Source organism: Globicephala melas, chromosome 8 (genome assembly GCF_963455315.2).
Source record: "Globicephala melas chromosome 8, mGloMel1.2, whole genome shotgun sequence".
NCBI classification, from domain to species: domain Eukaryota; kingdom Metazoa; phylum Chordata; class Mammalia; order Artiodactyla; family Delphinidae; genus Globicephala; species Globicephala melas.
In genome coordinates, this window is record NC_083321.1 from 59,496,393 (window position 1) to 59,524,279 (window position 27,887).

A 27,887-nucleotide genomic window follows, 5' to 3' on the forward strand; every position below is an offset into this window, starting at 1 on the left:
AACCCAGACACATATGGTCACCTTATTTTTGATAAAGGAGGCAAGAATATATAACGGGGAAAAGACAGCCTCTTCAATAAGTGGTGCTGAGAAAAATGGACAGCTACATGTAAAAGAATGAAATTAGAACACTCCCTAACACCATACACAAAAATAAACTCAAAATGGATTAAAGACCTAAATGTAAGGCCAGACACTATCAAACTCTTAGAGGAAAACATAGGCAGAACACTCTGTGACATAAATCACAGCAAGATCCTTTTTGACCCACCTCCTAGAGAAATGGAAATAAAAACAAAAATAAACAAATGGGACCTAATGAAACTTAAAAGCTTTTGCACAGCAAAGAAAAACATAAGCAAGATGAAAAGACAACCCTCAGAATGGGAGAAAATATTTGCAAATGAAGCAACGGACAAAGGATTGATCTCCAAAATGTACAAGCAGTTCAATATCAAAAAAAACAACCCAATCCCAAAATGGGCAGAAGACCTAAATAGACATTTCTCCAAAGAAGATATACAGATTGCCCACAAACACATGACAGAATGCTCAACATCACGAATCATTAGAGAAATGCAAATCAAAACTACAATGAGGTATCACCTCACACCAGTCAGAATGGCCATCATCAAAAAATCTACAAACAGGGGCTTCCCTGGTGGCGCAGTGGTTGAGAATCTGTCTGCTAATGCAAGGGACACAGGTTCGAGCCCTGGTCCAAGAAGACCCCACATGCCGCGAAGCAACTGGGCCCGTGAGCCACAATTACTGAGCCTGCGCGTCTGGAGCCTGTGCTCCACAACAAGAGAGGCCGCGACAGTGAGAGGCCCGCGCACCGCGATGAAGAGTGGCCCCCGCTTGCCGCAACCAGAGAAAGCCCTCGCACAGAAACGAAGACCCAACACAGCAAAAATAAATAAGTAAATAAACTCCTACCCCCAACATCTTATTAAAAAAAAAAAAATCTACAAACAATAAATGCTGGAGAGGGTGTGAAGAAAAGGGAACCCTCTTGAACTGTTGGTGGGAATGTAAATTGATACAGCCACTATGGAGAACAGTATGGAGGTTCCTTAAAAAGCTAAAAATAGAGCTACCATATGACCCAGCAATCCCACTACTGGGCATATACCCTGAGAAAACCATAATTCAAAAAGAGTCATGTACCACAATGTTCATTGCAGCTCTATTTACAATAGCCAGGACATGGAAGCAACCTAAGTGTCCATCGACAGATGAATGGATAAAGAAGATGTGGCACATATATGCAATGGAATATTACTCAGAAACGAAATTGAGTTATTTGTAGTGAGATGGATGGACCTAAGAGTCTGTCATACAGAGTGAAGTAAGTCAGAAAGAGAAAAATAAATACTGTATGCTAACACATATATGGAATCTTAAAAAAAAAAATGGTTCTGAAGAACACAGGGGCAGGACAGGAATAAAGATACAGACATAGAGAGTGGACTTGAGGATACAGGAAGGGGGAAGGGTAAGCTGAGACAAAGTGAGAAAGTGGCATGGACATATATACACTACCAAATGTAAAATAGATAGCTAGTGGGAAGCAGCCACATAGCACAGGGATATCAGCTCGGCGCTTTGTGACCACCTAGAGGGGTGGGATAGGGAGGGTGGGAGGGAGACCCAAGAGGAAGGAGATATGGGGATGTATGTATATGTATAGCTGATTCACTTTGTTATAAAGCAGAAACTAACACACCACTGTAAAGCAACTACACTCCAATAAAGATGTTTAAAAAAAATTTTTTTTCTTTCACTTAAAAATGTGTATTGAGTATTCATTAGTGACAGGCATTAGGAAGGAGAACGGAGTAAGATACAATTCAATCTCTCAAGTTTTGAATGTAAAAAAAGTGATGAGCATACTAATAAACAATCACAAGATGGTATGGTTTAAGTTCTATATACAAAGTGCTGTGGGAGCTTAGAAGTTACGTTCCGACCTGCAGGAATCATGCAAGGCTTCACCAAAGAAGTGATATCTGAGGTGAACTCAGAAGAGTAACAAGAATTTTTCCAAGTACAGAAAAGCATGTCAAGCAAAGGGAGCATGAGGAACTCTGCAGAACAAGCATATTCAGGAACTGTTGTTGTTTGTGGCAGAAGATATATAATTCATGAGGAGAAGAGATGGGAGATGAGATTAGATTCACCAGGCTGCCACCTGATGTACATAGGAAAATCTCCCTATAAAGAGAAACCTAACTGAAATCTGAGATTGCCTCTCTAAACCAACAGTGAATGAAATAGGTACGCTAGAAATAGAGCCTTAATGAGGCAGAGACTTTCATCTGTTGTGTCCACTGCTAAATCCCCAGTGACTAGAATAATGTCTGGCACATGGTAAAAGATCAATGACCATACACAGAATAAATGCACGCATGCATACATCCTAGCTCTGCAGATGGTATTAAAATAAACCCAACACAGCTTCAGAGAACAGCATGACTCAAAGCAATGAGAATAGAAATCAAAGTTCCCACGATCAAGTTTGTGAGGATTCATTTATTGCATGGGTCTGTTACTGGCTTTGGAAGAGTTGCAGAATGCTGTAGTCAGATGTGCCTTTTGCCCAGTGACAAATCACGTGCCTGAGGAAGAACCCAAGCATAAAACCTAAACCCGACTCACAAGAGTTTAGCGTTATCCAGGCTGCTGAGGAACCAGGAACTGCATGCCCTCTGCTGGGAGGAGAAACAGGAAGATTTAATATAGACAAAAGGCCAGCATCTAGGTGGAGGAGCAGGGGAAGGACTAATCAGCATTTTACTGAAGTATATAACCTAAAAGGTCAGGTATGACCTTGTGACAGGGTTATAGTCACAGTTTTTAGGGCTGTAAAGGACTTAAACCTGTGGCTCTCTGGCAGTGCACAGTTATTTAACCTGAATGACAGCTTCTTGTAAAATGTATATTATACTGGATCATTCAGCAGCATACTAGTGTTCAGTACACCCAAATGTGCTGCAAAATGTCGATTTGAGCAATGTGTAAGATACGTTTTTCCACAAAGAGTTTTATGAAGAAGAAAGAAACATGGTAGAGGTATAATGCCCAAAGGCAAAAAGTGATTAGAGGGAATAGTTGAGACTATAGGTGAGAGGGGGATTAGTGATGCTGGGAGATTCTGAGGAGACAGGAGAAAATGAGGTCAAGACACATATGGAGGGATTTGATTTGGACAGGAGGAACCCCTCCTCCTTTGGGAAACAGATGGGTACAGAAGGAACTACATCTCTAGGTGGAAAAGGAGAACACTGACGGGGTTCTGGCTAAAACGCCTCTCGTACAACAACTAAGTTTTTTAATCACTGAAGTAGGGGGCAAGGCTATCTACTAAAAGAGAGTAAAAGGGCATAGTGTGGCAATGATTTGAAGATAGAGGTGAAAGTGCAGCATGGAAGAAGGAACTGATGCTCAGGCCTTCATAGGATCCCTGAGTTTAGAGACTAAATTTGCAGGTACAAAAATCTACCTAGTTGTGGATTTGCTTCAACAGACATCCACCACCCAGGACAGGAGTAGAGAAGTTTAATGGCTAGATAAAACTAGGATAGGAATTTCATAAAGAGGCTGTGACAGAGAACAGGAGGCAAGGGAGCTGAGGTCATCCCTGATGTCCATGCATCCCCAAAGCCATGAATACCCAAAGCCATGAATACCCAAAGCCATGAGGTCCTCTCCATCACAGGCAAATGCTGCTGAAATCTGCTTGCTGAATTGCAAGGGAATCTAAACTATGTTATATTTATTCCATTTTAAAAAGTGAAAAATCTTGCCAGAACTCATATACAGTAATCCCCCCCACATCCATGGTGGGTACATTCCAAGACCCCCAGCAGATGCCAGAAACTGTTGGTAGTGCTGAACCCTATACGGTCAGCAAACCCAATATAGTCAGCCCTCCATATTCTTACCCATATATTTGGCTGCAGAACCTACAGATACAGAGAGCCAACTGTATTATGCCATTGTATGGTACGATATATAAGGGCCTTAAGCATCCGTGGATTTTGGTATCCGCGGAGGGGTCCTGGAACCAATTCCCTGTGGGTACAAAGGGAATATATTCTATGTTTTTTCCTATACTAACAGATGGGTAGCATATACAGCGTGGATACGCTAGACATAGGGATGATTCAGGTCCTGGCAGGACAGAGCAGAAGGCGTGAGATTTCATCACACTACTCAGAACAGCATACAATTTAAAACTTATGAATTGTTTATTTCTGTAATTTTCCATTTAATATATTTGGACCAAGGTTGACTGCAGGTAACTGAAACTGTGGAAAGGAAAACCGCAGATGAGGGGGACAAACTAATGTTTTTCTTCCTTTATGATGGAAGAGATGGAGGCTGGTATCTGGTAAAAGGTAAAACGATAAAGACCCCCACCCCCACCCCCAAAAAGGCAAAACCATACTTCTCAAGTACAGGATACAGACCTGTGTATGTATGTAATTTACAATCCAATTGTCCATATTCCCCCTCCTCTGAAGGGATGGTCCTCCTGCAGAGGGCTGTGATGACTTCCCAAATCTACTCTTCTCCAACTGAGCAAAACCCCAGTTCTTACCCATATAACATGATTTCTAAAATCTTCACAACCCCATTCACATCCTAGTTCAATTATCTTCCCTTTCATGGATGGTGTGCCCAGAATTGAGCACAATGCATGAAATGTGGTCTAATGAAGTGCCTTGCTCACCAATGGCTAGAAATAAATAACTTGTGAGTATGTTTATAGATATAGATCCACTAATGCAGCCTACTTTAAATTGAGAGTCAGGGAAAGTGTACTGCGTTGAATAATGTCTCCCCCAACATTCATGTTCTTCCCGGAACCTCAGCAAGTGACTTTATCTGGAAATAGGGTCATTACAAATATGATTAATTAAGATGAGGTCATGTTGGAATAGGGTTAGCCCTTAGTCCAATATAATCGGTGTCCTTATAAGAAGAGAAGAAACACAGAGACAGATACAAAGAGAAGGCCATGTGAAGACACAGTTATACAAAAGAAAGACAGCCACGTGATGACAGAAGACGACACTGGAATTATGCAACTGCAAGCCACTAAGGATTGCCAGCAACTACCAGAAGCTAGGAGAGAGATGGAACAGATTCTCCCTAGGAGGAACCAATCACACCGACACCTTGATTTTGAACTTCTGGCCTCTAAAACTGTTAGAAAATAAATTTCTGTTGTTTTAAGCCTCCCAGTTTGTGGTACTTTGTTACAACAGCCCTAAGAAACTAACATAGATGGCCTCTCTGTGGAGGTGGCACTGGGGGTAAAGCCTGAAGAAGCCAGCCAGGGGAAGAACTCTAGAAAGAAGGAACAGAAAATACAAAGGCTCAGAGACTTGGCATGTTGTAAAAACAGAAAGGAGACCACAGTGTCTGGAACATGGTGAACAAGGGGAAGCATTGTGGTATGGGATGAGGCTCAGGGCCAGGTGGGCCACAGTAGGGAGTTTAACACAAAGAGCAGTGAGAAAGCCTTAAAGAGCTGTAGGAGTTATTCTGATCTATGTTTTAAAGAGATCGCTCTGGCTGCTCTGTGGAGACTGGCCTGGAGAATGAGATGATAAAGAAAGGGAGAAGAGTAAACAAAAGGCTACTGAAAGGTCCAGGTAAGAGATCATGGTAAGACTGAAAAATAAGCCAGGTTTCTTCAGTCACTATATATGTAATATATATAACATCATACACCACTTTCTAAAATCATAATACACCCAGGAAAGATCACAATGAAAAAAGACCCAATGTATGACATCAGTAGTATTTGCATAACAGCAATCAACAAAAGGAAGTCTTTTGAATAGCTATAACCACCACTATTGTCCTTTAATAACTGATTCTGCACTGACCCTGACTCTGGGCATTCTAAATAGCAAGAGCCCTGCTAAAATGGTGAAAGAGTTCCGAGGCCATCAGGCTCCCAGTAGCATTTAATGGATGTGAACAAAGCAGATTTTACTTCTACCCTTTTCATCCAGAAACTAAAGAAATTATACAACGTGAGAATGTAATTGTTCTCAAAGCTGATGGTCTCTGTTCCTCTCTGGTGTGACAAAAGACATCAGGGACCACAATCTTTACCTGGTTACCTCTGTCAAATCAATAAACTACATTTTTAAAAAGTAGTGTATACAAAGAAGATACTACTACACAATGCTAAAATGCACCTCTTCCTCCCCCACAAAGGACCTTCTGTGAATCATACCGTGAGAACTGCTGAAACAGAAAACTTACAGCATTCTCTCTTTAGAGATTGCTTTAAAGAAATAATTTTTTATTATACTAATACATGACTTTAAAGGCTTTTAGCATTCCAAAAAATTAAACTTTACAAAATGCCCACATGAAGATCATACACAAAAGGAAGCATTGAAGAAAGTAGCAGCCTGAGCTTTTTCCTTTTGGGGAACTCCAACATCCAATTTTCAGTCCTGGTTTCACTATAAAATGGCCTCTAGAGACTCTTAATCATCATCTTAAAAATACACTCTATAGACTGCTCATTGTTTTCAGCATTCATCCGGTCTGAATGATAAGGGCGCTGTAAGAAAGATAAAGGAAGGGAAAAGGATATCCTCAACTGAAATCAAAAAGCTCAGAACAATGGCAGCAAGTTCAAACAGGACCAAGTTGCTCCTTGATTACTTTCAGGTGCTTTTGTCATTAGGCCACAGTCCTGCATAGCAACTGCCCAGAGCTAATACGATATATAGATAAATGACAGTCATTGTTTACAGTCATTCATTCATTTCACAAGTATTTCTTGAGTGCCTACCAGGGGTTAGTGCTAGAGATACAACACTGAACAAGGTAGATATGGTCACTGCCCTCACACTGCTTATAGTCTAATGAAAGAAGCAGATAATAAACAAGCAAATACACAAATAAAGAAACACTTAGAGGGACTTCCCTGGTGGCTCAGTGGTTAAGAATCCACCTGCCAATGCAAGGGACTCGGGTTCAATCCCTGGTCCAGGAAGGTCCCACATGCCACGGAGCAACTAAGCCCAGGCGCCACAACTACTGAGCCTGCGCTCCAGAGCCCACGAGCCACAACTAGTGAGCCTGCAAGCCACAACTACTGAAGCCCACACGCCACAACTACTGAAGCCTGTGCGTTCTAGGGCCCACGTGCCGCAACCACTGAAGCCCGCACGCCTAGAGCCCATGCTCTGCAATAAGAGAAGCCACTGCAATGAGAAGCCCGTGCACCACAACGAAGAGTAGCCCCTGCTTACCACAACTAGAGACAGCCTGTGTGCAGTAATGAAGACCCAACACAGACAAAATAAGTAAATAAAATAAAATAAATTTCAAAAAGAAGAAACACTTAGAAACTGTAATTGTGCAGGTTTGACTCTGACAGAGAATAACAGAGATAGACCTAATTTTAATAGGGTGATCAGAGAAGGGGTCTCAGAACAGGCAATAGTTAATTAAGCCTTTAATCTCCACAGCCTTCTAGTTAGGTATGTCAACTGTGTGAAAAGGGGATTCTATTCAATGCCACTTCTTCCACAAAGCATTCCTTGGTCTTCCTGCCTTCTTTGTGCTTCCATGGTAATTTCAGCTCTATTATAGTGCTTTTCAAATGTAGCCTTTGCACTGTATTTACCTATTTACACATGTCATACACCTGCTATACTATTATAAACCCTAAAGTAACCCTATATAATAAGATGCTAGAATCTATTGATCAAAACCATGTATATTATTCCCACCTGCCCTGTGAATAATGTAAGGCCTGCACTAAGGGCTAAATGTACATTCTCTCATTTGTTCGTCACAGGAACCCTATGAAGTGAAGAGGCTGCACCGTGCCATACTGCCTCCCCTTTCTTGTTCATGTCTGAATCCTCATAGCACAAAGTACAATGGGCACAGGACTTGCTCCATCAATGACTGCTGAGTTGAACTGAGCAGAAAAAGTGAGAAGTGTGATGTGACACCAGGAGACCAAGTAACCCAGGCTGGACTTAGGCTATACCAGTTAACTCTACTCTGGGCCCTTGGGGCCACCAGTAAGGCTCTGTTAGCTTTCTTGGCTCACGAGCCCAGCCGCTCTGCGGCACGCGGGATCCTCCCGGACCGGGGCACGAACCCGCGTCCCCTGCATCGGCAGGCAGACTCTCAAACACTGCGCCACCAGGGAAAGCCCCTCTGTTAGCTTTCTATCAGGTGTGTTAGCCTCAGGAAATGTGAAGAGATCCTAAAATTACCAAGTTAAAATCCTACTCAACTGTGAAAGAGTAGAAGAGTGGCAAACAGAGGTGACCATGATTAATATTGATTCTCCTTAGCAAGGACAAGGCCCTTTCATACCCCATCACTTCCTGAGTGCCTACTGCATGTGTCTGGCTATACTAGATACGATAAAAAGCACAGTCTTTGCTCTCAAAGAGGACACAGACTAGTGGAAACAAGTGAGTAAAGAAACTATTTCTACACAAGGGATGCACATTATGCACAGGATGCTTGTTACGGCAGCCAAGAGGAGACACAACCCAACTAACTGCCGGTAGAGGAGGCTAGAGAAGAGGCAAACTCAGAGAAGCTGACAATGCCTGTGCTGGGACCATGCCCACCTCTTTTCCAACCTCATCTTCTGCCACTCGCCCCTCTCATAATTCAGAAATCATTGGATATAATATGCTTTCTCAATTCTTCAAAATTCAGAAATCATCTGGATATAACATGCCTTTTTATATCATCTGGATATAATATGCTGCACACAGATTTACCCCTGCCTGGAATGTCCTCCTCCCTCACGTCATTACAGAAAACTCCTACTTCACCCTCCATGCATCCAGGTGTTCACTCAAGCACTGTCCCCTCTGTAAATCCTTCCAAGACAACCCTAGGCCCAGAGGAAAATGCTCCTTATCCAGTGGAAAAAGCCCTGCTTTGTAGTCTGGCAATCCTGAGTTGAAATGCTGATTGTACCACTTTCCAGTGAGGTAGATTCCAGCAAATATTTTCACATCTATGAACCTCAGTTGCCTCATTTCTAAAAGGGGCTACTAATATCTTCCTGACAAGGTTGCCAGGATTCAAGTATGTATACAAATCCCTGACCACAGTAAAGGCTCAAAATTTATTGAATTATAGCAAATAACCCCTGAGGATTGATGGCCATCAATAATTTTATTTTTTGTATTTAAAAAAACACACAAAAGTACATTACAACCATATGGATATTTTTACAACATTTAACATGTGACCCTGGGGAACCTAAAAAGCAATTTGACAATGCATTTTCCCCAGGTATAATTCTGTCTTTACTAAGGCAGTAAAAATCATGCAAGATAGGGGCTTCCCTGGTGGCGCAGTGGTTGAGTCTGCTTGCCGATGCAAGGGACACAGGTTCGTGCCCCGGTCTGGGAAGATTCCACATGCCGTGGAGCGGCTTGGCCTGTGCGCCATGGCCACTGAGCCTGTGCGTCCAGAGCCTGTGCTCCGCAACGGGAGAGGCCAAAACAGTGAGAGGCCCGTGAATCGCAAAAAAAAAAAAAAAAAAAAATCATGCAAGATAGCCTTTACATAAAGGATCTTCTACAAGAGAAAAGAGCTGCCAGAAGTATATAACCAAGAAAAGCTTCGCCTCAAAGGCTTATTTCATTTAAAAAAGAAAGGAAGGAAGGGAGGAAAGAAAGGAAGGGAAGGAAAAAATCAGTGGAAAAGAAACAGCACATTCTTAGGAAAATTATTCAGGGGTAAGAATTACAGTCTGTCAACACTACTTACTATAGGATATCCCCTCCCTTGGGACTTCCCTGGAGGTCGAGTGGTTAAGACTCCACACTCCCAATGCAGGGGGCCCAGGTTTGATCCCTGGTCAGGGAACTAGATCCCACATGCTGCAACTAAGACCTGGCGCAGCCAAATAAATAAATGTTAAAAAAAAAAAAAAGAATATCCTCTTCCTTTAAAACTATAATTCAAGGGCTTCCCTGGTGGCGCAGTGGTTGTGAGTCCGCCTGCCGATGCAGGGGACATGGGTTCGTGCCCCGGTCCGGGAAGATCTCACATTGCTGCGGAGCTGCTAGGCCCGTGAGCTATGGCCGCTGAGCCTGCGCGTCCGGAGCCTGTGCTCCGCAAAAAAAAAAAAAAAAAAAACTATAATTCAAGAAGGCTACAATGAAAAGGTAATTACCACCATTTGTAAGTGATGGTGTTTTCATCTCATAGCATAGTACCTCTTAAAGTTCCCCATTTTAAAAAGTCTTTTTTGTTCATTCTCAAAATGGATGAGTATTAAACAAGAAATAAATCTTCTCCCTTACAGTATCCTGCTTTTGCTCCTTAGTATTTAGAAATACAATCCAAGTCAGGAAATCTCAATTACAAGCCCTGCTATTATGCAAGCACATAAACACTAAGGAAGAAAACAAGTAAAGAGGAAATGAATGTGTGTTATTCCCACCTGCCCCTGTGAAAGGAAAAATCCCTGAAAGGAATGATTTAACTACCAAAGGAAAAATCTGTAAGACTACTAAGGGATACCCAAGTCCCCAAGTCCCTTCTTCCCCAAACAGAATCATCTCCCTACAGTAGGAATAGTTTTCACCGTGCAGGTCTCTCTCCTTTGAACTCTCATGCTATATACCTCTCCTGCAATACTTTACACTCACCCTTAGTAAAGATTTTTGCTTCCAGGACTTAATCTCTCCATTACAGGAGAAAGATTCATCTTTGTAAGGTCCATCTAGTCTAGATTAGTGTTTTATAAAATGGAGGTTGTGATCCATTAGTGGGTTATAAACTCCATTTAGTGGGTCACAGTCAGCATTTCTCTTTAACAAAATTGCACATTATTCAGCAAGCTAGCTACAGAATCTATGTCTACCAAGAAATTTTTAAAATCTAATAGCCTGAATCATTATGCTCCTATGCGTGTATTAATTCTAAGGCTTTCTACTTGAGGGATAGCTATCTATTAAATCACATTCCAAGATGTAATTATAATTCAGGCAACAAGAGCCATTTCACAAAGTAGAGCACAGTTAACAGTCAAATGAATGCTACAGACATCAAGTACTAGGGAAGCCCAGGGAAGGATAGCTCATGCTAGGCTAGGTCAGTTGGGGAAGGTTTCCCTGAGAAGTGAGGCTTAAGCAGGGCCCAGTAAGATGTGGATTGGAAAAGAGGAGAAGAGAAAAAAACACAGTGCCAGCTAGCCTGGACAGAAGCCTAAAGAACAGAGGAACTCAAGAGGCTACTGTAGTAGTTTACTTTGGGCCTACACAAGGTAATAATTCTGGGAATGTAAAGGAAGGGGCAAAAACTAGGAAGGAATCATGGACAGTCTTCATGACTGATTGGATTTTTGGCATGAAGGTGAAGGTGAGGGAATCAAATGATTCTAAAGTTTCCTATTCTGGGTGACCAAGAAGAGAGTAGTGCCATTAACAGTAATGTGAAAAAAATCAAAGGCGTTTTAGACGGGAGTCTCATGCAAAATGTAATAAAACATTAATATTTGTTATAAAAGTTTATCTTATTCTGAATGCTTATACCTCTGAGTTGTACCTAGGTAGCCATATGAGGGATACTAAGCAATGTAAGTAGCATCCTATTCTTAAGGCACTCATTACCTGGAAGAACCAAGGCTTGACACTCAGCCAGTTCTTAAAATATTAAAACACTTCCATACCTGTTGGCAAATAATTACCTTAGCACCTTGAGTGACACCATCCCCTTCTCTGTGCCTAACTTCCCAGCTGCCCCAGTCCCTTCTCCACACCTACAGACCTAAAGAACTAACCTACAGCACTCTAAGAGGCCTCAGCTCTATGACCAGTTTCTGCTTTGATTGGGCAGTGTCTATGCCACGCTGGTAGCACTAGGCAAAATATAATAAAAGCAAGTGTTAACAGCGTTCAGAAGACGGAGTAACCACTTCAGCTTGGGCCAGTTATTCATTCAAACAGCTGCTGAGCGCATACACTGAAGATACACTGATGGATGTGGTCCCAGGACTCAGGCTGCTCACAGGCTAATGGGAACACAAACATATAAACAAATCATTGCAATCCAGAGTAGTAGCACAGAAGTACCTGTAGAGTGCAATGGGAGACACAAAGGGGATGAAGTCAATTACCCAGCCCATCAGAAAGAAGAAAAGCAGTCCCATAAAGTTTCACAGAGAAGGTGGTGCAAGACATGAGCAGCAAAGGATGAACAGGAGCGTGCCAAGCAGAGAAAGGAGAAAGACAAACCATTCCAAGCAGAGAGATACCAGCACTGTATAAACCACATCCCAGCATAGTGTGTACAAAACAATGAGATGACCAATGTGTAATGCATGGCACAAAGTGTCAATAATAAATAACAAGTGTTAGAGATTTTTTTCCTAGCACATTTATGTTTGTAAAGGTTGATCCTAAAATGTATTTCCATTGCCTAAGCCTACACTAGCTAAGCCAGGAATGGGGCAGTCAAGATATCCTGAGAGGCATGGATTCAGTCAGTTTGGAATTAAATGAAGTACATGGAATCTGCACGTCAACTAAAGTTGCCTGCACTTGTTAGATATGTGTAATCAAAGGTGAAGGAGGGACAGTAAATGAATTGGAGTATGAATTAGGAGCAAAAGACCAACAGAAGACCTCACTACTTTTCCAATTAACAAAAAAGGGCTTCCTAGAGGGAGACATTTTTTAACAGAAGGGAACATGCGAGTGTTAAAACAAGCCAGACACCTCGAAAATTGAAGTATTTAAAGAATAAAGCTTTGCAGGAAGACCAACAGGAAAAAGTGTACATATATATTTGTCTTGAGTGTGGAGTAGAGAAAGGTCACATGAAGAATAGACACTACAGACAAATGACTATAAATTCAAATTAATAAAAGGATTTGGCAATGTTATAGAATTTAACTGCAAAAAGCCTTTCTGGAAATCTTTAAAAATCATGATCCATATTTTTTGGAAAGTAACTCCCCTAGCATCTCAGCCAACATCCATTTCACCATGGTAACACTCACATTCTTCAGAGATGGACCAAAGCACTGGGGGTATATAAGTAACAGGAATAGGCTCTTCTATACCTTGCCTAAGGTCAGATATTTGCATTTAATGTCTGCAATAAAACAGGACATAATACGCAGTGTCATTCCATCAGCTCAGTTCCACATATACAGAGCTTGGTGCTGTGGCCTCCCAGAACCACAGATGAGTGAAACCCAAGATTGTTGCCTTTGAGGAGATCATGGAGAGATGCTCGGTAAATATGAATTCCCTTCTCTTTTAAAGTGTGGTCATTTTCTAGATATTTATATAGTCTAGACTATATAAAAAGGCAAACAAAAAGCCTGTTTTGGTCTGCACTGGCTGCACCAGTCATGGTCATTTAAAGCCAATTGTTCAAGAGAAAGGAAGCATCCGACGCCAAGGAGAAGGAAGTCATCATCACTGCTTTCCAAAATTGTTGTATGAGCGGCTCCCTCAAAGGAAGAGGCCATCAGTGCTCAGGAAGTGACAGAGGTTTCCGACAGTTTTAAAGCACAGTGTCTGCAGTGTGACCCATGGTTCAAACTGCATAAAAATAAAAATTAACTGACAAATGATAACAAGTACTTCCTCACTTTCCTATCTGATGAATCAGCCATTGTTTGGGTTGTAGTTCCTTGTTTAAATTAGGTTATTAAATCACAATGATGCTGGCCAAACATGCTAGTCATATGCTATCAGCAAAACTTATCAAAAATGCCAAAGTGTGTCAAGGCTTAAATACACACACACACACAAAACACACACGTGCTTTTACACTAATAAAATCTAACCAGTACCAAGGGCATCTTTCAAACACTTTGTTTTTTGTTTTCCTCCTGAAAACCACAAATGTTCTGTGATGTAGTGGAAAGAGATGGGAATTTGAAGACAGATTTGAGTTTGAGTGCCAAATCTGCTATCTATTAGAGCTATCTGAACTTGAACAAGGTACTTCATGTCTTTGGGTTTGTTTTCTTATCCGTAAAATAAAAAAAAATAATAATAATGATACCTATCCCAGATGTGTCTTGTGATGATTAACTTGGATAATACATTCATGCAAGTGCCCAGCAAGGGCTGGCAGGAAGTGAGAGCTTGGTGTATTATTAATATATTTTGCAGTGTATTATTAGCATGCACCTCCCAAGTCTGAAACGACTTCCAAAAACACACACGAACATACACAATTTATATTATGTATTTAATATTGCCACTTAGAAGGAAGAAATTAATATATGAAACCTCAGCAATTTGTTCTGAGTGTTCACTTAAAAAGCCATAACCTTGCAAAGTAAAATTTTAAATAAATTTTTTTTCAGCTCTCTTAGGTAATGACTTGGTGACAGTGAGAGCATCTCACACACCAAATATGTTGTGGTCTAGTATGGGATATGCTTTTGCTTTTGACTTTCTGCCCACTTACCAGTGCTAGGACAGTGCAATATATTTTTGGTACACATTCATTGCTGTATAAACTACGTAGCTCTGAGGAAAGGTACATACTGCAGCAATGAAACACGGTGGCTTTGGATATCTTATTTATAAAGAAATTTAAAATAATCTGTGATATCCCCTTCATCACTTCATATGCTGAAGATTATAAATCCACATCTCAAGGAACTACTTATTTCCTCTTAGGTGGCAAAACAATGGTTCAAATAGCCGGCCTTCTCATAAAACTGGTTAAAGAGATTAGCTTAAATTTTCAGTCTAATATTCTTTAAAACAATAACACTTTATTAAATAAACAGGAGCCTAGTACTATTATTCTAAACAGTGTGTTTAAAGATGAGACCAATATCCAGACTTCTAAAGAAAACAAAATACATGGGTAGAGTTAACTGGACTTGACTCCCTAACCCAGAGACTGGGAGACTTTCAAAAACAGAGTGCCAAACAGTGACCTCTGTCCTTTGGAGTTACTGGGTAGGAGGGGGAACATGCAAGGCCCTCTGCAAGTGGAGTGGAAGATGAAGATATGGCAGGGACTAGTCCATGCAGCATAGATTAGGGACCTTTATATGAATTCTTATTAACTTATTCCAAGCCAAATTTTGTACATGGACTGCTGGGAAAGCTTAAAATGGAGGATTCGCTAATGTATTTATGGTAAACTGTATTAAGCACCAAGCTTAAGGGGACAAAGTTCCACAGTAGTGACCTCATTACTTTATTCCCCATGGAGAATGCCTTTTTGTGATCATCAGTGGAGGTCTCTTAACATCCTTTACTCTAGAATGTACAGAGCCACCCAAAAATATTTCATAGTACATTTTGTCTCAGGTGTCATAGTCCCCTTCTGCTACTAACGTAGTTCCCATTCATTTTTTTAAATTAACTTTTATTGGAGTAGAGTTGACTTACAACGTTGTGTTAGTTTCTGCTGTACAGCAAAGTAAATCAGTTATACATACACATATATCCACTCCTTTTAAAATTCTTTTCCCATGTAGGTCATTACAGAGTATTGAGAAGAGTTCCCTGTGTTATACAGTAGGTCCTTATTAGTTATCTATTTTATATATAGTAGTTATATATGTCGATCCCAATCTTCCAATTTATCCCTGCCCCCTCTTCCCCCCCGGTAACCATAAGTTTTTTTTCTACATCTGTGACTCTATTTCTGTTTTGTAAATAGGTTCATTTGTAACATTTTTTTTAGATTTCACATATAAGCAATATCATATGGTATTTGTTTTTCTCTCTCTGACTTACTTCACTCAGTATGACAATCTCTAGGTCCATCCATCTTGCTGCAAATGACATTATTTCATTCTTTTTTATGGTTGAGTAATATTCCATTGTATATATATACCACATATTTAACCATTCCTCTGTCGATGGACATTTAGGGTGCTTCCATATCTGGCCATTGTAAATAGTGCTGCAATGAACACTGGGGTGTATGTATCTTTTTGAATTATGGTTTTCTTTGTGTATACGCCTAGGAATGGGAATGCAGGATCATATGATAGTTAGAGCTACCATATAATCCTATAATCCCATTCATTTAAATTCTTCTTTCCATAACAGAAAACCAAAGCCAGAAGAAAGCTCTGTATTGTTAAAAACTCTGTTATGTTTCTTTTTACTCTCCAAAATCACCCAACTTGCTGTTAAAAAGAGAATTGAAACTCCTCTTATTCCTCAACTTTATTAATGTGTAATCTGGATTTCCTTAATATAATATGACTTCCACAACTATCTCTAAATCAGACCATAAATTACGAAATCTTCTATCTATTCCAGAAATACAGCTATTACAGAGGCAACATGGAGTATGGGTTCTGATGACACAAAAGCTCAGTTTAAATCCTGGTGTTATCATTTATCAGCTATGTGATCATGAATAAAATTACTTCATCTCTAAGCCCTCTATTCCTCTGTAAAAGAGATGTAGTACCTTCATGCAGGGTTTAAGATAATTATATGAAGAGCACATATGCAGTACCTGTCACAAGGTGAACATGTCGTACTATGGTGAACAGAGCAGTGCTCTGTCCCAGCACCAACTCAACACCAAGTTATGTTCTTAAAGTCAATGAAAGCTTCAAAGAAGGAATACCCACATCATGAGTGTGTAAGTGGAAATAGTGACAACACTGACTTCACAGTGTTGATCGCCCACCTCCTGCCTCATCATCTCTGCCCCCTGTCCCAGTCTTACTGACCTCCTTTCAATTCCTCCTACTCTTTCCTAAATTAGTATGTTGTACATGATACATCCTCTACCTGGACAGAAATCTCCATCACCTCCCTTCTCCTTGCCAACTCCTACTCAGCTTCTTGTCTCTGCTTTAACACCATTACTGACCAGAGGAAACCCTAATACGCAAGACTTAGGACCGTACCGTAGATTCCGCAGCAAACTACTTCCTTAAAACACACATCACACTTGTAATTACTTGTCACTATCTTCTTTCCCACTAAACTGTAAGCTTCATGATGTACGTTTTTGTTTTCCCCTTATCCCTAGCTATTGACACAGTATATGGCACATAGGGAGAGTTCAATAAATATTTGTTGAATGAATATATAACTGTGCTGCTTTACTCTATAAATGTTAGCTATCATAACTTCTGTAATAGTTATACTTTCACACATATAAATTGTATCATATAACCAAACTGCAGGGCTGCTCTGGGAAAACTTCCTAAAGAAATCTGACTTTAATAAATCTGCCTTATCTTAACCCCACGTGGGCAGTCCTCACAATACAAGCAGCAAGAAAGAGATCATGAGCCTGACAGAGACAGGTCAGCTGCTTCTCTCCAGTCACAGCACTGAAGGGCAACTTGGAACTAACTGATTCATACACAATAGACAGCAAGGATTTACAAATACACATAGTTAATTAGCCTCTGTTTACAAATGAAAAGCCAAAACCATAAAAAGTACTCCCTTTACTTTAGCTCTCTAATAAACAAAGGCAGTACACAGCCACCACAGAAGCAGCTTTTAAGGAGATATTGTTCCTGATACATTCATTCTTCACCCTTCCCCTAGCCCACATCCTCACACAAAGCAGAAAAAACAGGGGCTGCGGCACTCCCTCCCACGACTCCTTCTATGTAGATACTTTGGGAGAAGGGTCAGTACAGACAACCAGCTTCCAGATCATCCAAATAAGAGGATGAGAACAAGTAAGCCTGTTTTTATTTGCCTGGCTTCCTACCTTCTTCCCCCAAAGCCTTTTAGACAGTTGAGAATCAAGTTTCCACACTCTTTCCTTCCCTATACATACACACCCCTTCCTTACTGCAATGTGCAGAGAAGCAGAAAAAGGGAAGGGGGAAGATATAGATTCAAAAAACGTTTGTGCAGATGACACTCTAAGTAAAAGAGCGTGCTGTATGCTGTGGAGGGGTATGGATCCTTCAAGACAGGCTTCCTGCTTTAAAAAGGGAACAAAAGGTTTTAACACAAGGCTAGAGTAAGACACATGCCATGGGAGAAGTACAAAGAAAGATCTGACCAATCACACACTTTCTGGGCGATTAAGAAATGGCTCCTGGAGGAGGCAGTGTCTGAGATGGGGCTTAAAAAATGCAAGGGGTTGATAAAGGAGGGAAGGGCCAGAGAAGAGGCATTCCAGGCAAAGGGACAATGTGGATTAAAGCATAGAAACAGGAAAGAAATGGGCATGTGTGGAGAACAGATTAGCAAACTGGAAAGGTGGGTTGCAGCCAAAGGGTGGAAGGCCTCAAACATACAGGATTTTGTTCTTAATAAAGCAAACAATCAGGAATCATTGCAGGTCCTGAGCGGAAGAGTGGTTTGACTGGAGGGGAGGTGATTAATGTGGCCCATGGGGACTGCAGTGGAGGGGGAACTGTAGGTTGCAAGGAAGGCCAGTTAAGAGACTCTTCCAGTCCAAGAAGGCAGTAATAGAAGCTGCAACAAAGCATGACGGCCATACAAGTGAAAATAACAGATATACTCTGAGAATAGAATCAACGTAACTTGTTGTTATAAAGAATATGGGAGAAAGAAGAGCCAAAAATACCTGACGTTTCAAGCTTTAGGGACTTTATACTTTCTGCTCCCTCTCTGATCCAGTGTCCCTTCCTCAGGGAAACCTTCCTGAGATAAGCCTTTCCCATCCGCTGTACCCCATATTTACACATACATATCACCTTGCTTATTTCCTTCAAGGCAATCATTACAATCTATAATTATCTTATTTATTTAATGTTTATTTGCTTACTATCTACTTCCTAACCAGAAAATAAGCTCCACACGAGCAGTCCAACTATTGTCCCAAGAACCATGCCTGGCATATATGTAGCCCTCAATAATTTTTTTAAAATGATAATAGCGCCACCAGGAGAAAGTCACCACTTAACCAGATAAGTCTGGTTTTGAGTTAGAACTACAGATCCAAGTAGAAATATAAGGAGGCAGATGAGGTAGTAATTAAAACGCAGTTGGTGCCTCAGTTTCTCCATCTATAAATTGGGGATAGCAGTACCGAGACCTCGTGAGGTCACTGTGAGAATTAGCTAATATATGTAAAGTGTTTAGAACACTGCCTTGTACATAGTAAGAGCCCAATAAATATTTTCGATTATTACTATTATGATTATTCTTAGAGAAATATGCCAAAAGTGAGACAGAGACAGATCGATCTACAATTATGGATTTGGGAATGATCTGCAAAGCAGCCATGAGAGGAACCATGGGCTCCTATCTGTGAAAAGCACAGATAGGAGGGGTTGGAGACTTAGGGAAAATATATGCCTTGGTTCTACTTAGGTGGCCTGAATTCCCCCCCGTCTGTTTGAAACATGTACAATTCCTCTGGAAACCTTTCTTCTTTCCTGTCACCCTCTTCTCCCCTTCCTTTCAGTAAAACCTTAGGTTGAAATGGGGTTATAAAGGGCCATTGTTCTTTTTTTCCTCTATCTCCACTCAAATGAGTTCTTCATCCTTGTTTCAGCTGTGTATGGAAGATAAGGATGTAAAATATTCAAGGAAAAAATGGCAAAGCAGCCATAGCCAGGCAACGAAAGAGAAACAAGAGTAGTCTGAGCGTTTACCCAGAGATGTGGTGCTGGGTAGTGCAGTCTGGAGTCCTGAGGCCCAGGTTCTGACACTGCCACATACTGCCTGTGTGAGCCAGTACAGGGCAACTGCTTTTTTTTTTTAATAATACTCTTTTTAAATGGATTATAAAACAATGCAGATTCATCACAGATAATGTGAAAAATACAGAAAAGTATAAAGAATAAAATGAAACATCACACATCTTTCCACCATTGTTACTATTTTAGTATATTTTCTTCTACTCTTTCTCTGTGCAGCTATAAACATATTGTTAAACATATCTGACCCTCTCAATTGGTAGTTGATTTTTCTCTCAAACCTCTCCCACCACTGGGTCTGGAGGTGGAATAGGTATTTCCATTGTTCCTAATTCTTCCTCCGTCTTCCCCAATTCGCTACCTTTAAATATTATGTCATCAAACTATAACACCCCACTACCCTTCTCACTACAATCATCTACTGACCCCTGGTTCACTTCCCTTCATGCCTTGAAGATTTTAGCTCCTTGTTCACTGTCGCTCCAACGTAACTCCTTTCAAAACTCTTAGTGATGGGATTCCCTGGTGGTGCAGTGGTTGAGAATCTGCCTGCCAATGCAGGAGACACGGGTTCGAGCCCTGGTCTGGGAAGATCCCACATGCCGCGGAGCAACTGGGCCCGTGAGCCACAACTACTGAGCCTGCGTGTCTGGAGCCTGTGCTCCGCAATGAGAGAGGCAGTGATAGTGAGAGGCCCGTGCACCGTGATGAAGAGTAGCCCCTGCTTGCCACAACTAGAGAAGGCCCTCGCACAGAAATGAAGACCCAACACAGCCAAAAATAAATAAATAAATAAATAAATACTTACTAAAAAAAAAAAAAAAAACTCTTAGTGACTTCAGTATCTTGGCCCTTTAGTTCCTTTTGCTCCTCTCCTCCAAGGACCTTGTCCTTCACCTACCTTGGTCACTAACCCATGGTCAAACCCTAGACCTTGTCACTCCCAGTAACTGTAATCCTGCCACACCCTCAATTTTAAGCATTCTACTTCCTCTATCTTTCCAGCTCATTCCCTCTTCTACTATGATTCTCCAAATCCTTCAACCTCACATTATCCACCTTTTCACTGTCCCTCACCCCATCCTCACTCACCTCCCTACTTGGCTTAAATTCTGTGGTCCATAACTCCTTTGGATACACCCCTCAGCTTCCATGTCTCTCTCTCATTTTGTTTTACTCATTTGGCAAAAGGGCAAAATCCTAGTTGAAAAGAATTCTCCACCAACCCCACACCCATACCCAAGAAACTAAATGTAGCTATAGAAACATACAGCCATGTCATGTGGTCTTACTAACTTGCATGAGACTTCACAACGGCCCTGCAGTCAAACTCTATTTCCCTAGTTCATTTGCCTTCCTTCTCTACTAGAGGAGTATGTACATTCTCTCTCCTCCTCACTGTCCTCATCCCCTACTACTCTCTCCCTTGGGCACATCCCTCCAGCCATACTGGCCTCCTTGCAGTTTTTCCCATCAGGCACACACCTACCTCATGGTTTTTGTACTTGCTCTTCCCAATGCTTTTAATGCTCTTTCCCCACTGCCTAGAATAGTGCCTGGCACATAGTAGGCACTTAAAAAAAATTGAGTAAATGAATCTGGAAATACATTGTACATTCAGTTTTCCATTTTGTTTTTTTCACATCATTAATTCATGACTATTTTTCCACATCATCAGATATACTTCAAGACCATCATTTTTAACAGGTAATAATATTCCATTTAATGGATACACCACAAATCACTTACAATGATATATTTACAGTGAAAAACCAGTAGATTTACAAGTAGGATATTTTGGATGTTTCCTTCTTTGATCTTTTTGAACCTTGGTAGTTTCACATCTAAAAATGAGGATGATATCTACCTCACAGGATTGTTGTAAAGACTGAATGTGGAATATAAATAGATACAGAGATGTGAGTTTTGTTACTACTGCTTACAACATAGAGGCATCATGGTGTCAACTGAATGAAAGGTCATAGATCTTGGAAGCAACAGATTAAAATATAACTCACAATATTCTCCCTTAATAGCTTGATCGAGATATTTAGCCTATATGAACCTCAATGAAGCCATCTATTTTTAAAAGTGATTGTAATAATTAACCAGTATGTAAAAGATTTTAGCATAATATCTGGCCCAGATTAGATAATCGATAAATTTCATTGTTCGCTGCTCATAAACAATAACTAGGACTTTTCTTAAATTGTGAACTAGAAGAAAAAAAGATTTTTATATATTCCCCAATAAAATATATATTATCAATGCAGAATTTTCCTGTTTTGATGGACAATTATCTAATACCTACAAAGCACGAGTAAGATTTTTTGTATAAATCTATATATTGTTTGTTTTATTAAAAAAAAAAAGCAAAACAATTATTATTATTTTTTTTTGCGGTACGCGGGCCTCTCACTGCTGTGGCCTCTCCCGTTGCGGAGCACAGGCTCCGGACGCACAGGCTCAGCTACCATGGCTCACGGGCCCAGCTGCTCCATGGCATGTGGGATCTTCCCGGACCGGGGCACGAACCCGTGTCCCCTGAATCGGCAGGCGGACTCTCAACTACTGCGCCACCAAGGAAGCCCCAAAACAATTATTTTTAATTACTGAATGACAATATGAATAAATTAATTCCCTTTTTTATTATGTGCTTCAATGTGTACATATATGTGTATATGTACATATATATGATGATGGTAAGCTGAGCAAGAAAATACTAAGTAGACCAGCCTCACTTTAGGGCTATTTTTTGAAGCAATCTGTGAGCTGCAGCCATATATTGGGTTGGCCAAAATGTTCGTTCGGGTTTTTCTGTAACATCAAATAAATGCCAAGACGTTACAAATTTATTAGTGCTTTTCCATATTTTTCAGATACAACTTAAGTATGTGCTATTGGAATGGTCAAAAAATGTAACGTGAAGTCCTCCAGGATGTAATCATCTCTGCCTCCCCAGGACCTAACCTGGTGCTTGAAATATAAAAGGAATTAGATAAACATTGAGTAAGTGGATGGGTAGGTGAGTAAGTGACTGATTAAGTATGGCAGTCTTTAGTGCCTTCTCTCCTTCTAGGCACTCCAGAGTCAATACTTTTTGTCTCCCCACCCTGTGGTTAGAGAAAGCAATGTAACCTGTTCTGGCCAATGACTTATGAAAGGAAGTGACCTATCATTTCCAGGCTGGAGCATTTACATGCTAGCAGAAGCCTTCTATGTTCTTTCTCCACTGCTACATTGATCGTGAAAGCATAAATTGAGAGGAAGCCTCTATCAGACCCTCAGTCTCTAAGTGAATGTAATGAGCAGAACCCTCTGCTCACCTGAATGGAAATACACTGTGAGCCACAAATTTCTATTGGGTTAAATCACTGAAATTTTGGAGTTTTGTTACTGCAGCACAACCTAGCCTATCCTGCTTACTACAACAAGCAGGGTAATGACATTCATTTTAGAACTCATGAGTTTATTTTTAGAAAAACAAAATGGTACAGATAAGTGGTTTACCTTGAACATGTAACTTAACCTCTCTGTATGATAGTTCTCTCACCTATAAAGCTGGACAATAATAGCATCTACCTTGTAGGATGGCTATAGGGATTAAATAAGTGAATGTCTATTAAGTATTTAGCACAGTATCTAGAGCATATAAATATTTCAATAAATGGTAGCAGATTATTATTATTATTAATGCATTAGACACTTATGCACTGCATATTTCAATTTACTCTCCCCCCTTACTCCATATTCATTTTAACTTATAGTCAATTTTTTCTATTCAAAAAATCTTTATTAAGAAATACTATGTAGAGGGTACCATGCAAGGCACTGGGAAGGAAAACAAATAACACATATCATCAGTTATTCTTCTTACCTCTGATTCTTCTTTCTTCTCCAATCCACCTTCAACCAAGCAAACTTTAAAATCATAAACATAAATACAATGTTCTATGTTATAAATATGGTATCAGTGGGAGAGCTAATTTTTAATTTAAAAAACATTTTACATGATTTGAGTCTGTATCTTATTCAAAGTTGACATGGAAAAATTGTTTAGGTCTGATTTACCGAAGGCAATTAATGGGTAGGGCAAAAAATAGAACTTGTGCTTACATCTCCACAGCTCCTGATATAATGCCCTATAGACAGGAGGCAGTTGTGAACAGAATTACAGATGCATCAGAGATCAGCAGATCTAATCTTCTTATCTTACATATTAGTACACTGAGATCTAGAGCGAAGCAATTTGCCCAAGGTATCAATATTAACACAAGTTAGTGGCAGGGCTGATACTAGCACTCAAATTTTGAAAATGTGTTTTATGTGGCTAAAGCACAAAGTCCCTGTATGCTGAATGGATACAAACATGACAGTACAAAATCTAAAATTTTTGCTGAAATTACATTTTAGCATTAACTGATAAAATATTCAAAACTCTTCTATCAGAAAGACAGGTTAGATTTAGTATTATTATCAAGAAGAGATGGTATTTGCAAAAACCTAAAAGGATACATTTATTATCATATATTTTCCCCTCCACAATTTACCAAAACTCAAAATAGCATAGAAAAAAAATAGAAATAGCTTCAGATGACTTTCTTTATATATCAGTCTTATGTGAAAGAAAATGATTTCAAGTGAGGAAAACAATTAATTTCTATGCCTTATTTACAAGTGTACTATATTATATCCCACTGGTAAAAAGACACATATGTACTACTTATGTAACAGAAAAGAATTCACAAAGATTTTCAAGAATAATTATTTTAGGTATGACAAGGAATGACTTAAATATTTTATTCTGAGTGGAGAGGAGGTAAGTTAAAAGCCATATTAAGAAACTGCAAGATAAAATAAAAATAACATTTACCATTTATTGAGTGTTTACCAAGTGATCTAAACTGTGCCTGATAAGCACTTTACACATATCAGCTCATTTCACAAGAAGTCTGTGAGATGAGTAGTATAATTATCCCTATTTGGCTGATTATAAAAATGGAGGCTCAGAGTAACTTGTCTGAAGTTACTCAGGTAGTGTTAGAAACAGAATTCATTCTCAAACCTGTATGGTATTCAAGCTCCATCAAGTTCTTAACCCTCCATAATTCTGATCACAGTCAATTCATCATATCTAAGGGGTGGACTACAATGACCCCTTCTGACAATGATTCTGTGAGCGAAAACAGAAATCAGTTCAGAATTCACATAATATTTGTGACGGTATGCTCCAGGCCTCAGGGGAAGGCCATCAACAGATGAACCAATAAGAAAAAGAGAAGAAGGGAAAAATGAAAAGAGGACGAGGAGGAGAAAAAGCAATAGGCCCTTCCAAGAGGCCTGACACAGCTCCATTTTACTAGACATCAGGGCCACCATGACAAGAAAGGGAAACCCAGAAAAGGAATTGAAAGTAGAACTGTAAGGGACATACATAAATCAAAATAGCTTAGTCCACTGTGATGGTCTCACAGTAGATAAGGAAGGAGCTGTGGGAAGGCCCTGCAGGAGTCAGCAGCCATGAGTTCAATGCTGGGCCAAGATGCAGAGCTCTCACATAAACACTGCTCAGTAGTTAAATAAGAATAGTTGAGTGTAGATGACTGACCACTAGGTTTCTAGAACAGACATTACCACAACTGTCAGCATCTGGATCAACCTGAAAGGTATAGCACTACAGAGAGTGTGGTTTTAAGAGAGAGCAGGGGAGGAACCAGCATTTACTCTCTTAAGTTCCTTAATTTCCTAATGTTCCAGGCACCATGCATGTGCTTTCCTGAATTACCATATTTAACCCTCACAACAACCTTGGTAGATGTAATGGTGAATTTTACATGTCAACTCAGCTGAGCCATGGTGTCCAAAATAGTCAAACATTTTAGATGTTTCTGTGAAGATGTTTTTTGGATGGGATTAACATTTAAATCAGTGGACTTCGAGTATAGCAGCTTCACCCTTCATAACGTGGGTGGGTCTCATCCAGTCAGGTGAAGGCCCAAACAGTAAAAAAGACTGGGGCTTCCCTGGTGGCACAGTGGTTGAGAGTCCGCCTGCCGATGCAGGGGACACGGGTTTGTGCCCCGGTCCGGGAAGATCCCACATGCCATGGAGCGGCTGGGCCCGTGAGCCATGGCCGCTGAGCCTGCGTGTCCAGAGCCTGCGCGTCTGGAGCCTGTGCTCTGCAACGGGAGAGGCCACAACAGTGAGAGGCCCGCGTACCGCCAAAAAAAAAAAAAAAAAAAGACTGACCTCTCCTGAGCAAGGAATTATGCAAATTGACTGCCTTTGGATTCAAACTGCAACTCTTCCCGGGGTCTCCAGCGCACTGGCCAACCCTGCAGATTTTGGACTTACAAGGCTCACCAATCACATGAACCAAGTTCTTAAAATTAATCAATCTCTCTCTGTGGAGAAAGATATACATAAACACACACACACACACACACACACACACACAGACACATCCTATTGATTCTGTTTCTCTAGAGAACCCTGACTAATTCAGTAAACACTGATTTCTACTTTCACCAGTGAGGAAAATGACAGCCTGAAAGGACTCATTCTCCTTCCTCACTACATCACATAGAAAAATGCCCTCAGGATTCACATTCCAGTCAGAGGGGCTCGGGTGGGAGTAGGAGGGTAATGAAGAGCAGGGAAACCTCATAACCACAAGCCATGCATCCCAAGGAGCCTTTTACAACACTGGCATCACACATGTACCCAGAGCCTTGATGTGCCCGAGTGATGTGCTTATCCTTTGTCTGGTCTCCTGATTCAGTTATTTTGGATAAAAGATATCAAATATTCCTACTAAATCAACAACATTTGAAGACGCTGAAAGAAAAGAAAATATAATTGGTAAGGAACAGAATTAAAAGATAAAAAGAAAAATAAACAAAAAATGATTTGTGTCAATTAAATAATGGTAGACTTTGCTTTGTTTGGGTTTTCATTGGATAGTCATCCATTCACTCCCTCAACAAATATTTATTTTGTACTTTATATTTTTATGGGCTCTTCTGGGTACTGGACAGTGCTATCTAGCTGAGGAGACACATACAAAATAGTACATGTGAAAAAAGACCAACTAAAGTCAAGAAAGTTGACATTTCAGCTGGGATAGAGGTATGAGTTTAACTAGCAGAGAAGACGGATGGTATTTCAGACAGAAGAGGTGACATTTCAGCTGGGATAGAGGTATGAGTTTAACTAGCGGAGAAGAGGGATGGTATTCCAGACACAATTTCTGACACAGTCAACTTCAATTCTATGTTCTATGTTGCTAAAAGTATATGTGTACAGGGAAGGCGCGGGGAGGCGGGGGCCTATGGCAGGATATGAAGCTGAAAGACCAGCTGGGGTTATGAAATGAGGAACAATACCAAGGACTTGGCCCTTCATTCTGCAAGTAATCAGAGTTATGAAGGAGGGTTCAGCTTTTTTACCAAGACCATTCATGGAGCTTATGTGCATATAAGGACAGCTGGGAATCGCTTGGTCAGCTGGACAGATATAACCACAGATAAATAAAATTATTTTAATGTTTGATGAAAATTAAACCTTGAATAAAAACTTCACCTTAGGGGCTTCCCTGGTGGCGCAGGGGTTGAGAGTCCACCTGCCAATGCAGGGGACACAGGTTCATGCCCCGGTCCGGGAAGTTCCCACATGCCGCAGAGCGGCTGGGCCCGTGAGCCACGGCCACTGAGCCTGCGCGTCCGGAGCCTGTGCTCCGCAACGGGAGAGGCCACAACAGTGAGAGGCCTGCACACCGCAAAAAAAAATAAAAATAAAAAAACTAAACCTTAGTTATAATAATAACTGTTTATTATTAAAAGGCATAAAAGTATTTCATGTGCTCTAACTAAAAAAATTAAAGTTGAGTTTACACATACTTTTCAGTCCCAACTAAAAATCTGTGGTCCAGAAAAGTTGGCAATTACTATAAAACCATTATTATGCAACAAATACATTTGTGAAAGTTTTTCTCAAAAAAATGAAATAAAACTCAATTGGAGTTGATGTAAAGAAAATTATCATGGTAATAAAACATTTGTAGAATCTGTGTCCTAAAATATGAACTAAATATAAACCAGAGGGCAAAACATGGCTAAGGCCAGATCTTATAAATCACCAAAAATGGAAAAAGAACTGGCCTCAACTTATATATCTAAAGAGTGAAGTGGTCAAGAAAGGAATCCACAGTGAAGGAATATAAATTAGGACCTAAGAGATCATTCAGTCTCTTCTACCC

The 27,887-nt window shown here is 40.4% G+C and overlaps 1 protein-coding gene across 7 annotated transcripts in view; it reads right to left on the reverse strand.

The window, feature by feature from the left end:
* PRCP (prolylcarboxypeptidase) overlaps nt 1-27,887 on the reverse strand; it is a 72,853-nt gene that overhangs the window by 41,321 nt on the left and 3,645 nt on the right. The window contains exon 2 of one of the 7 annotated variants that reach the window (XM_060303789.1): nt 23,508-23,551. The exons of the other annotated variants lie outside the window; for them this stretch is intronic. Coding sequence (XP_060159772.1) covers nt 23,508-23,551 — 44 coding nt within the window. The remainder of the gene's footprint in view (nt 1-23,507; nt 23,552-27,887) is intronic. 7 annotated transcript variants of the gene reach the window in all.